At 52.1% G+C, this 13,086-nt stretch overlaps 1 protein-coding gene across 1 annotated transcript in view; it reads left to right on the forward strand.

The window, feature by feature from the left end:
- The first annotated feature begins 10,236 nt into the window (after nucleotides 1-10,236).
- The window catches only part of SLC43A1 (solute carrier family 43 member 1), a 23,983-nt gene continuing 21,133 nt past the window's right edge, over nucleotides 10,237-13,086 (forward strand). Inside the window, exon 1 of the mRNA XM_007455709.1 lies at nucleotides 10,237-10,390. Within this exon, the coding sequence (XP_007455771.1) occupies nucleotides 10,237-10,390 (154 nt within the window). The remainder of the gene's footprint in view (nucleotides 10,391-13,086) is intronic.

The raw sequence follows: 13,086 nt of genomic DNA on the forward strand, positions 1-13,086 counted from the left end.
ATTCCTGCTTGACAGTGGTCTGCTGCTGGAGGATGGATAGAGGCTCAGCTGTCCGCCAAACCTCCCACCTCTCATTTCTTCCCTCGTCACCATCTGCTTGACCTGTAGGCATTTGGTCTGCACCTTCTGCTCTTTGGGTTTTCAGATGAGCCAGACACTATTCGAGAAAACATGTAATGATCCTGCCGCTGCTGTTCGTTCCTATTCATTCCTAGTATAATCTCCTTCCCTTGAGAGTGCACTAGACCTAAATAGAGACTTGCTTCTAACGAACAGAACAGAGCAAAGGTGATGAAAGCTGCTTCCAAGGTTAAGACACAAAAGATTGTATGGCCATCTTGTTATTGTCTCTCTCTCTCTTCCTCCCTTTCTCCTCCTCTCCTCTTCCTTGCAAGATCTGTTGAAGCAAGCTTCCATGTTGTGAGCTGCCCTATGAAGAGGCCCATGTGGTGGGGAACTCAGGGCAGCCTCCAGCCCACAGCCAGTGAGGAACTGAATCCTGCTGGCAACCACATGAGTGAGCTCAGAAGCAGATCCTTCCCCAGTCAAACTTTCAGATGACTACAGCCCTGCCTAGCACTTTGCAGTCCTGTGAGAGACCCTGAAGCAGAGGACCCAACTAAGCTGCACGCTGACTCCTAGCCTAGAGAAACTGAGGTGATAAATGTTGTTTTAAGCCGTTACATTTTGGGGTCATTTGTTATGCAGCAATAGTTAACCACTACACAGACAGTTCTCACAACTGTTACAGTCGTCAAAGACTGTGTTTGGTCATTCTACACCCACAGCTGGAAGGGACCAGGCACCGTTCCAGGCATTTGGGGTACACCAATGAACAAAATAAAGATTGTTGCCCACTTGGAACTTATATTCGAGGGCAATGGTTTTGCATAGAAGTCTGGGTTGGCAGGGCTGTTTTGAAGGAAAGACAGCCCCTTCAGCTCCTGGGAGAAGGTTCTTAACCTTTCACATCTTGGGCCCCTTTGAAACGCCAACAAAAGCCACAGACTGGTTCTTCAGAAAATTGTTCACGCACAGAATTTTGCATGCAGTTTTAGGGATTTTCATAAGAATTCTTGTGGGCTGACCTGGGGGGAGTCTTGTGACAAGCATTTTTTTAAATGCTGGGGCAAAGAGAAACAAGACAGAAAATCAAAGGGGGGAGACATATTAAAATCAGTCACTTTTACAGCTGTGATAAGTGTTGTAAGAGATGCCCAGGGAAGTGTGGGGCTATGTAAACGATGACCCCCCCAAGTCTGGGTGCTCAGGGAAGGCTGTCCCCCTGAAAGCGATGTAGGTGAGTGAGATTTGAAGGATGGGTAGGAATTTGCCAGGTTGGGGGCAGTGGTGGGTGGTGGCTTCTTTGTTAAGTGGTGGGGGGATAGTGGTGGGGAAGGTGGGCTCAGGTCCCTATCCTCTGGCCCATACAGTCTATCAGAGGAAACAGACACGTCGTGATGAGTTTTATCAAAGGGTGACTCGAATGTTATATGAGTCATATAGCAAAGGGATTTATTGCTGGAGTCAGGCAAGGAGCCTTCCTGTAGGAAGTGCCCGTTAAGTCAAAATCTGAAGGATTAGTTAGATAGGCCAGGGTGGGGGAATGTTCCACGCCCAGGTGGGAGAACACGGGGTTTTAATGGATGAGAACAGGTCACAACAGTGAAAGCATAGAGAAGAGAGAGGCCAGAAGGGAGGTGGGGGCAGCAGGATGGCCCGATGGACTAGGGGGCATTGTTGGGAGTTTGTACGTTTGCCCAATAGTCGTGGAAACTTCCAAGGGGAGAGGCCTGGTTGAAGCCAGGATCATTCTGACTGGAAGGTGGACTCACTGGCATGAGTGGAATTGGGAAGGCCAGGCTGAAAGGGTCGCAGGAGTCCAGGCGGGAGTTGATGAGACCTAGGCTTGGGGGCCAGCAGAAGATGGAGAGGAGAAGTCTTTAAAGGCAGGAGCCACACGCTTGCTGGTAGGTTGGATGTGGAAAGTAAGGCTGGGAGCCGAGTCTGGATAACTTCGCTTTGAGCTTAAGCAACTGTGTGCAAGGTGGTGCTTTTACCAACACAGGCAGCAACGGAGGTAGAGCAAGTTAGGGAGGAAGGAGGAAGGTCATTTTCTGTCATCATTGAGCACTTCTTTTTTTTTTTAATTTTTAAATTAAAAAAATTTTTTGGGCTGAGCTGCGCGGCATGTTCAATCTCAGTTCCCCAACCAGGGATGGAACCCACACCCCCTGCATTGGAAGTGTGGCGTCTTAACCACTGGACCACCAGGGAAGTCCCACTGAGCACTTCTTATTATCCTAGAAGGTATGGTACAATTGGCCAGTATCTACTTTTCCAGCTGCAGCTTCATGCCACAGCCCGCCTCATTCTATGTGTTCTTCCATTCAGGCCCTCCTTCAGTTCCCTGAATGTCTCAGGCATCCTGTTGTAGGGCCTCTGCATGCTGTGTCCTCCTCTTGGGGGTTGATAAATCCTACCGATTCAGACACGGGAAGTCTTATATCTTCAGACTGTGGCACAAACAACACCTTTAAGGACTCCTCCCTGCCCTCCAGTCTAGATCAACGCCCCTCCCCAATGATATGTTACTTCTCTTCCATGGCGCTTCCTTTATTTTTAAAAATAAATTTATTTATTTATTTATTTTTGGCTGCATTGGGTCTTCGTTGCTGCGCGCAGGCTTTCTCTGGTTGCGGCGAGCGGGGGCTACTCATTGTGGTGACTTCTCTTGTTGTGGAGCACGGGCTCTAGGCGCGTGGGCTTCAGTAGTTGTGGCATGTGGGTTCAGTAGTTGTGGTGTGCAGGCTCTAGAGCACAGGCTCAGTAGTTGTGGTGTGCAGGCTCTAGAGCACAGGCTCAGTAGTCGTGGCGCACAGGCTTAGTTGCTCCACGGCATGTGGGATCTTCCTGGACCAGGTCTTAAACCTGTAACCCCTGCATTGGCAGGCAGATTCTTAGCCACTGAATGGTGCTTCCTTTAGATGTAATTACACTTACTATGTGATAATTTGATTCATCTACTCCTCTCCCCCACTGGACTTTATGTTCTTTAAGGATGGAGTCTGTGTCTTATTCATCCTTCAATCTGATGCATGTGAAAGCGTTTAAAAAAATTTTTTTAAACTGATATAATTCACATATCATAAAATTCACTCTTTTAAAATGTACAATTAAATGGATCTTAGTACCTTCACAGGGTTGTACTGTCATCACCACTATCTAACTGTGCAACATTTTCACCACCCCCAGGAAGAAAACCCATATTCATTAGCAGTCACTTCCCATCTCTCCCTCCTCCAGTTTTTGGCAACGACTAATCTACTGTCTCAGTGTATCTGCCTATTCTGGGCATTTCATATGAGTGCACCCCTACAATATGTGATCTTTTGCATCTGGCTCTCACTTCGCATAATGTTTTTAAGGTTCATCCATGTTGTAGCATATACCAGTACCTCCTTCCTTTTTATGACCAAACCATAATACGTTCATTGTTAGTATACACATTTTTTTTTTTTTTTTGGTCACATCTCGAGGCTTGTGGGATCTTAGTTCCCCAACCAGGGATTGAACCCGGGCCTTCAGTAGGGACAGCACAGAGTCCTAACCACTGGGCCACCAGGGAATTCCCACGATACACATTTTGTTTATCCATTTGTTAATGGACAGTTGGGTTGTTTGCACTTTTTGGCTATTATGGATAACAATGCTATGAGCATTTGTGTCCAAGTTTTTCTTTCTTTTTTTTTTTTTTTGCGGTACGCGGGCTTCTCACTGTTGTGGCCTCTCCCACTGCGGAGCACAGGCTCCAGACGCGCAGGCTCAGCGGCCATGGCTCACGGGCCCAGCCGCTCTGCGGCATGTGGGATCTTCCCGGACCGGGGCACGAACCCGCGTCCCCTGCATCGGCAGGCGGACTCTCAACCACTGCGCCACCAGGGAAGCCCTGTGTCCAAGTTTTTGTGTCCACGTATGTTCTCAGTTCTCTTGGGTATATACCTAGGAGAGGAATTGCTGGGTCATAGTGGTGACTCTATGTTTAACTGAGGATCAGCCAAACCGTTTTTCCAAAGGGGCTGCACTATTTTATTTACATTCCTCACGCAGAGGTTGACCATGACTATTTGTCAGGCTGAATAAATTCTTCATTGTGAACTGGATACTATTATTTCCAGCACATAATAGACTAGAAGAGTAAGGCTCGGGAGTGTGAGTGCCTTGGGCAAAACTGCACAACTAATCAGCTGCAGAGCCAGGATTGGGACCCAGCCTGTGATTCATGAGCCAGTACTCCTGTTCACTCAGCTGTGAGGCCGACTCTGGCCACCAGCCTACAGGAGATCCAATGTGATAGCACTGTTCTACTCAAGCTATGGGTATTGTCAAGGGGACAGAGTCTAGAAAGGGATTACTTTTGGGGACAGGAGGAGGGGTTGGTAAGTCCTATTGATTCTGATATGGAGGTGTGTCTTAAGTCTCTTCTCTGGGAATTCCCTGGTAGTCCAGTGGTTAAGACTCTGCCCTTCCAATGCAGGGGGCGCAGGTTCAATCCCTGGTGGGGGAACTAAGATCCCACGTGCCATGTGGTGTGGCCAAAAAAAAAGTCTCTTCTTTCCTCTATTTTTTTTTTGTTTTAATTATCTGAACTATTACAGTGGCCTCTTAACTGCTTTAAAGTCCCTCTCCTTTCCATTCATTAAACACACAAACCCGACCATATCTATCTCCTCCCTTAAAAACAAACAAAGTAAACCAAAATAAAACAAGAAAACAAAATCCAGGCGTTCCCATCACCTATCTCACAACATGGGAAATCCTTGGCCTGGCAGAGGTCATTCCAAACCGACCACAGCCTACCTTTCCAGCTCCCTTTCCCACTACCCTCTTCCACTTATTCCATAAATGTTTACCACAGGCTGTTACAGGCCAGGTCCTGGGATAGGTAGCAGGCATACAAATCACCTACAATGTGCTTCCTAAGGTGCCTGCCCTCCAGAGATTTAATAGCTCATGGGGAGGGAGCAGGCAACTAAACTGATGATTCTAGATCAGTGTGAGGGCTTCATTTCAGGATAGAATAGCGTTTGGGGGGAGTACATGGGCAGGACACCTAACCCAGCCTAAGAGATCAGAGCTTCCAGAAAAAGGTGAAATTGAGGTGAGTTGTGAAGGATGACTGCATTAGAAATGAAGGAGGAGGGACTTCCCTGGTGGCGCAGTGGTTAAGAATCCATCTGCCAATTCAGGGGACACGGGTTCGAGCCCTGGTCAGGGAAGATTCCCACGTGCTGTGGAGCTTAGGACTAAGCCCATGTGCCACAACTACTGAAGCCCACGTGCCTAGAGCCCATGCTCCGCAACAAGAGAAGCCACCACAATGAGAAACCCACGCATCACGACGAAGAGTAGCCCCCACTCACCACAACTAGAGGAAGCTCGTGCGCAGCAACGAAGACCCAACGCAGCCAAAAATAAATAGATAAATTTGTAGGAAAAAAAAAAAAGAAATGAAGAAGGAACAGCAGGTGCAAAGGCCAAGAGGTGTGAAACCAGCTGGCTTCACACTTCATTCCACAGGTATTTACTGAGTGCGTCTTAGGTGCCAGGTGCTGTTTTTGGTGCTGGAGATACAGCAGTGACCACAGCAGACCAGACCCTTGCCCCCATGGAGCTGACAGTTCACAAGAGGAAAATATCAAAATGTGGGTTGGAGATAAGGAGCGGCAAGCATTTCAGCCACGGGGGCCCATGGACCCCTAGAGTCTGTAGAGGGGGTCCACAAAACCCTTGGAAATTGAATGTAAATATACGTGTGTGTTCATGTTCACACAGGCATTTTCATAGGGAATGGACTCATAAAATTTTATTGCATTCTCAAAGGGATCCATCCATGACCACCTTGGGCATGGGGGTCCTTATTCTAGGGCCCGTTGTGCGAAACTAAGGAGTTTGACCTTGATGTGGAAGTTCTGGGAGCCAATAATTAATTTTGAGAAGTGAAAGCATCAGAGCCTGACACTGTGCTCCTGCCAGAGAGAGAGAACTCCTTGTGCCTTTTCTGCTGCTAAGCCTTTGCTCTTGCTGTTTCTTCCCGACCTGGAGGGATGGAAAGGGCCACGCTTTCAAAGCCAGACAGACCTGACTTTGCCTCCTGCTTCTACCCACCATTTTCCAGCTGCCAGCCTCCAGTCTTCTCCCTCTGTGAAAAGCTCTGAGGTTTAGATGAGCCTGTAATGTTTGGACGATTTAATGATAATTTCTGTTTGGAAAGTGCCCAGCATATAGTAGCCACTCGGCAAATGTAAGTTCCTCTCGTGGCTAGATGGCTCAGTCGTTCAGAGAGCCCCTCCTGCCTGGGGTCTGGAACTTCCTGGGCAGTTGCTCACATGCCCACAGAGCTTTGTGAGTATCACGAATATCACTCTCAACACACTAATAAACTCACACCTGTATTTATTTGCCCTTGACCTCATCCCATTAATCCACACCACAGTTCACTCTCTATTTTACAGATGAGGAAACTGAGGCTCTGGGAGGTTGAGAGATTTACCAGGAATCAGTAAGTGGCTGGAAGAATCCCATCACCACATCTTCTAAAATAATAATAATGACAGTAGTAACAACAACAGTGAACATTTATTATGCTTACTTTGTGCCAAGCGCTGTGATGAGCACTTTACCTGCCTCACAACCCCCAATTCCAGCCCCCACCTCTCGGCAGTACTATCGTGGGTACAGCTGTGAGGCAGGTACTATTGTTATGAGAACTTATAGGAGGAAACCGAGGCTCAGAGAGGTTAAGCAACTTGCTCAAGATAACCCAGGCCAGTTTTCAAGTCCACTCTCAGACCTCGATCTAACTCCACAAAGAAACCCGGGTCATTCTGCCTCTCGGAAAACTCTGCTCCCAAGTGCACAGTTCAAAACCCCACCCAAGGCTGCCCTGCATCGCGGTCAGTCTGCTCCAGCCGAGTTGTTCTTTGTTTTGACCAAAGATACAGAGGGCGCTGCCCCGATTCGTCTGGGGGGCCGAGGGGGAGGGGAGGGGGAGGGAGTAAGGGTGGACATTTTAGGTGCAGGGGCGTGTGCCGGGGAGAGTATCTGGGGACCAGAGGACGAGTCACGTGCCCGTGAAACTCGACCTAGGGGGAGGGTTAGGGAAGGGAGCCCCCGCCCCTACCTCGGGGTGCAGCCCCGGCCGGTTGTAAGTACAACTGTTCACTCCGTCGATCCACTTCGTCCTAGCCTCATTTCGCGCATTGGTGGCGCCCGCCGGGTTCCCGTTCCCCGACTTCTTCCGATGGGACCGAGGCGGTGAGAACACCAGGCTGTCCGGCAGAATCTCCGAGGCCGCCCAGACCCGGCGCGCAGAGAAGTCCCGAGCGCCGCTGCGGTTCCGAGCTGGGCCCGCCGGACACCGGACGCCGAAATTGTGCACGCGCCGCTCCCCGACCGGTCGGCGGCTACACGAGGCGCGTTTGCCCCGGATCAGAGGCGAGCAGCGGGGGCGGCGGGGGGGCGGGGGCCCGGGGGTTCCCGACCTGGAGGGATGGAAAGGGCCACGCTTTCAAAGCCAGACAGACCTGACTTTGCCTCCTGCTTCTACCCACCATTTTCCAGCTGCCAGCCTCCAGTCTTCTCCCTCTGTGAAAAGCTCTGAGGTTTAGATGAGCCTGTAATGTTTGGACGATTTAATGATAATTTCTGTTTGGAAAGTGCCCAGCATATAGTAGCCACTCGGCAAATGTAAGTTCCTCTCGTGGCTAGATGGCTCAGTCGTTCAGAGAGCCCCTCCTGCCTGGGGTCTGGAACTTCCTGGGCAGTTGCTCACATGCCCACAGAGCTTTGTGAGTATCACGAATATCACTCTCAACACACTAATAAACTCACACCTGTATTTATTTGCCCTTGACCTCATCCCATTAATCCACACCACAGTTCACTCTCTATTTTACAGATGAGGAAACTGAGGCTCTGGGAGGTTGAGAGATTTACCAGGAATCAGTAAGTGGCTGGAAGAATCCCATCACCACATCTTCTAAAATAATAATAATGACAGTAGTAACAACAACAGTGAACATTTATTATGCTTACTTTGTGCCAAGCGCTGTGATGAGCACTTTACCTGCCTCACAACCCCCAATTCCAGCCCCCACCTCTCGGCAGTACTATCGTGGGTACAGCTGTGAGGCAGGTACTATTGTTATGAGAACTTATAGGAGGAAACCGAGGCTCAGAGAGGTTAAGCAACTTGCTCAAGATAACCCAGGCCAGTTTTCAAGTCCACTCTCAGACCTCGATCTAACTCCACAAAGAAACCCGGGTCATTCTGCCTCTCGGAAAACTCTGCTCCCAAGTGCACAGTTCAAAACCCCACCCAAGGCTGCCCTGCATCGCGGTCAGTCTGCTCCAGCCGAGTTGTTCTTTGTTTTGACCAAAGATACAGAGGGCGCTGCCCCGATTCGTCTGGGGGGCCGAGGGGGAGGGGAGGGGGAGGGAGTAAGGGTGGACATTTTAGGTGCAGGGGCGTGTGCCGGGGAGAGTATCTGGGGACCAGAGGACGAGTCACGTGCCCGTGAAACTCGACCTAGGGGGAGGGTTAGGGAAGGGAGCCCCCGCCCCTACCTCGGGGTGCAGCCCCGGCCGGTTGTAAGTACAACTGTTCACTCCGTCGATCCACTTCGTCCTAGCCTCATTTCGCGCATTGGTGGCGCCCGCCGGGTTCCCGTTCCCCGACTTCTTCCGATGGGACCGAGGCGGTGAGAACACCAGGCTGTCCGGCAGAATCTCCGAGGCCGCCCAGACCCGGCGCGCAGAGAAGTCCCGAGCGCCGCTGCGGTTCCGAGCTGGGCCCGCCGGACACCGGACGCCGAAATTGTGCACGCGCCGCTCCCCGACCGGTCGGCGGCTACAGGAGGCGCGTTTGCCCCGGATCAGAGGTGAGCAGCGGGTGCGGCTGGGGTCCGGGTCCCGGGCTGAACGTTCTCTGAGAGTCACCCGGCTGGCTCCCACCGACACTTCCAGGCTCCCCAAGAAAGACCCGTTACCTGAGCCCGTGGGTCCCGCCTCTCCAAGCGCGTCTCTCCTTCCCCTTTGGTATGCCCCCTTGGCGCCCTCTCTTGCTGCACTGCCTCCGTTTAGAGAAACACTCTTGTCGGAGTTCGAACGGACCTGCGGGAACTCCTAAATGCAAAGCCCCATTTCACAGATGAGAGTACTGAGGCCCTCCGGCGAAGGCCTTCGTGCTTTGCTCCGCTCGCTCGCGCCCTTTCTCTCCTGCCCTTCCTGTACCTCTCCTCTCTGCTTTTCTCGGTCTCACCGGCCGCTCTCCGCCCCCGCGCCGCCCGCGCCCCGTCTCCTCCCGCGGCGGCGGCCGTGGCCTAGGCGGAGGGGGTGGGGGTGGGTGCTCGGGCTCCTTCTCTCTCCGGTAAACCCACCCTCCCGCCAGCCCCTCCGCCGCCACTGCACTTATAAAGTCAGCGGCCGTCGGACTTCCTGCGGGTGCCCGAGCCCCCTCCCCGGGCGAGAGAGGGCGGGCATGTTCCCCGGCTCGCAGCTGGGTGCCCGTGTGAGTGGGTGGCGCCGGCGGCGCTGGAGGGCCTGCCTGGGTCTCGTTCCACGTGGCAGCTGTCGGCTTGGACCGAGAGACTGTAGGGACTTGGGTCGCCTAGTGCGGAAAGGGGGAGGGCTTGCTGAAGCCCGGCCCCAGAGAAGAGGAGTGGTCTTACAGGGGCAACAGGAAGAGGGGAGGGTGTCCTTGAGCTAACGTCAGACTTCCCCTTCCTCCCCCTGCTTGCTTCTGGGGGTCCTTCCTGGAGCGGGAGGCCGGATACTGGCCAGCGGTTGCTTCAGAGCGCGCCCTGACCCTTGCTGACCTTTGGGGACTTGGGGAAGTGCGGGATTGGTCCCCGGGAGCCGGGCTCTGCGTGCCTTGGCCTGGGTGGAAGAGCCCGGCAGCGCGCCAAGAAGCTGTTGCGCACAGACAGGACCTTCCTTGTCTCTGATAGTGACACGGCGGGAGCCCAGCGCCTCGTGCGCCCCTGGCGCTGCCAGTGCGCCCAGAGCCAGCTCGGCGGCACCCGCTGGGAAGCCCAGGGCTCTATGGGGCCTCCATGAAGGCCCCCTTGCGGGCTGGCTCGAGGGGTCTCGGGAGCCACCATGATACAGGATGCTTCTCTGGGTCCTCTGGGCCCTTCGCTCAGTGCTCTGCTCCTGGGCAGGCTCGCGACCAGTATGGCTCCCACGCTGGAGGAGGCGTACCGGAGGCGCTGGTGGATGGCGTGCACGGCCGTGCTGGAGAACCTCTTCTTTTCTGCGGTGCTCCTGGGCTGGAGCTCCCTGCTGATCATGCTCAAGAACGAGGGCTTCTATTCCAGCATGTGCTCAGGTATGCCCGAGAAGGGGCCAGTGGCGCTCGGGAGGGGCAGCAGAGGGGGAAGGTGGTCGCCGGCAAAGGACGGGTGGCCAAGGAGACAGAAAGCCAGGCTGCTCGAGACAGAGCACTCCGCAGGGGATTGGGCGGCCCCACTTCTTGACCTCTTCAAACTTCCTCTAGAGAATGACCCACTCTACCTCATTCTTCGAATCCAGTTTTCACTGAACGCCAGTTGTCCTGCGGGCATCCAGATCCTGGGACTGATCCCTTTGCAGCCTCAGGTGTAGAGCAAGGTGGCGACTCCCAGAAGTGCAGCAGCTACTAGCTGGGTGAGGGATTTCTTTCTAGGGCTATTGTAAGGCTGAGTGAGGCAAAGGAGAGCCTGCAAGCTGGATTTGATTGTAAAGGGAAGGGGAGGCAGTGTGCTTCTCCTTTTCCAGGCCATTTGAGCCCCCAGGTCTTCAAGGAACCATTTGTACAAAGTTAACGGCCTCATTTCCTCTAGGCCCCAACTTGTGGATGGTCCCTGTTTTCCACTTTGGTCACCTTGGCTTTGAATCAGGGGCTCTGGATGCAGGAGTGAGAATTCTAACAATCCTTGGGAGCAGTAACCACGTCCCTGCTGTCTTCAGGTGCCCGGAGGCAAGGAGTCACCCTTCCTAGTGTCTGGGACTTGAAGCTCTCGTGATCCGATAGGTATCTTTCTTTTCTGGGAAGGAGAGAGCTGTGCGGACAAGCTCAGCCTAAGGAGCTTGAGGGATGTGGAGTTTGGCCCTCCCCGCCGCCCTCATCCTCTTCCTCCAACCTCCTTGCTGTGGAACAGGCTTTGGAAGAAGGCCAGCTTGGGTTAGAATCCCAGCTTCCACCACTTTTAGCAGCTGGGTGACACTGGCGAGTTCCCTAAAACATTGAGCTTCAGCTGCCTGGCCTGCAAAATGGGAAAAAGAGTAAGTATCTATGCTGAGGGCCAATCGCGCTTGATCAACGTTAGTGTCATTCCTGGCTTCTGCTGGCTTCTCCCAGCTTCTCCCAACTCCTCAACCCCACTCCCTGCAGGCATCTGCCTTGGCTGTGGGAGAAAACCGTTGCCTCGCGGGGTGGAGCTGGGGTGCTCTTGATCTCTGGGCAGCACCCACTCTGCTCCAACCACCCGCCAGCCTTATCTGTAAGGAAGCAGCAGGTGGCACCGAGGATTCGAGAATGTACATGCATCTCCTGGCCCCAATTACAGGGTGCTGGGGAGCCTGAGGAGGTGGAGATTAGAGTTGGCAGCTGGCCAGGGGAGGCAGGTTGGGTCAGGAGGAGCTGGCTTGGGGTGAAATGCTGGGTGCTCCAGGGTGGCTGACAGAACCATACAGAAGGGTGCGGGATCCCTTTGCCAATAGAGGCCAGGAGTCCAGGTCCCCTCTGAGTTGTTTACCCTGGAGGCTGGAGAGACCTGCCCTTTGCTGCCTGCTGGCCTTGATGCCTGCCCGCTGCCCATCCGGTGGCTTCTTCCTGCCTTCTCCACCTGTTTTTTTGTTTTTTTGGGTTTTTTTGCGGTACGCGGGCCTCTCACTGTTGTGGCCTCTCCCGTTGCAGAACACAGGCTCCGGATGCGCAGGCTCAGCGGCCATGGCTCACGGGCCCAGCCGCTCGGCGGCATGTGGGATCTTCCCGGACCGGGGCACGAACCCGTGTCCCCTGCATCGGCAGGCGGACTATCAACCGCTGCGCCACCAGGGAAGCACCACCTGTTTTTTTAATCAGCTTTATTGAAGATTAATTTACATCACACATTTTGATGAGGTTTGACAAATTTACACACCTCAGGAACTGTCACCACAGTCAATATTTAGAATATTTCCATCATCCCCAAAGCTCCTTCCCTTTTGCTGCCCACCCTTCCACCTTTTTAAAAATATGGATAAGAGCTAGATTAAGATATAAGTCACATACGTTACAATTCACCCATTTAAAGTATACAAGTTAATGGTTTTTAGTTTATTCAGAGTTGTGCCACCATCACCACAACCAATTTTAGGACATTTTCTCTACCCCAAAAAGTCACCCTGGACCCACTAGCAGTACCTCTCCCACCACCTGCTCTTTTACCCTCAAGCACTAGGCAACCAATCGTCTACTTTCTGCTACAGGTTTGCCTATGACAAAAATAGATTTGCCTATTCTGAACATTTCATATAAATGGCATCTTATAATAGGTGATCTTTTATAACTGGCTTTTTGTCACTTAGCATGATGTTTTCAAGGTTCATTCATGTTGGCAAATGTATCAAGCCTTGGTTCCTTTCCAAGTCCTTTGCTACCACATTTTATTTATCCACTCAACAGTTGATAGACATGTGGGTTGTTTCTGCTTTTTGGCTATTATGAGTAATGCTCCTGTGAACACTCATGTTCAAGTTCTGTGTGGACATATGCTTTCCTTCCATATGGAATTGCTGGGCCATAGGGTAAGTCTATGTTTAACATTTTGAGGAACTGCTAGACTGTTTTCCAAAGTGGCTGGGCCATTTTACATTCCCACCAGCAGTGTAGGAGGGTTCCAGTTTCTCCACAGTCTAGACAACACTTGTTACTGTTTATCTTTTTTATTATGGCCCTTCTTGTGGACATAAAGTGTTATATTTTTGTGGCTTTGATTTGCATTTCCCTAGTAGCTAATGATGGTGAGCATCTTTTTTTTTTTTTTTTTTTTTTTTTATACG

The sequence above is a fragment of the Lipotes vexillifer genome, unplaced genomic scaffold (genome assembly GCF_000442215.2).
Source record: "Lipotes vexillifer unplaced genomic scaffold, Lipotes_vexillifer_v1.1 scaffold977, whole genome shotgun sequence".
Taxonomy (NCBI): domain Eukaryota; kingdom Metazoa; phylum Chordata; class Mammalia; order Artiodactyla; family Lipotidae; genus Lipotes; species Lipotes vexillifer.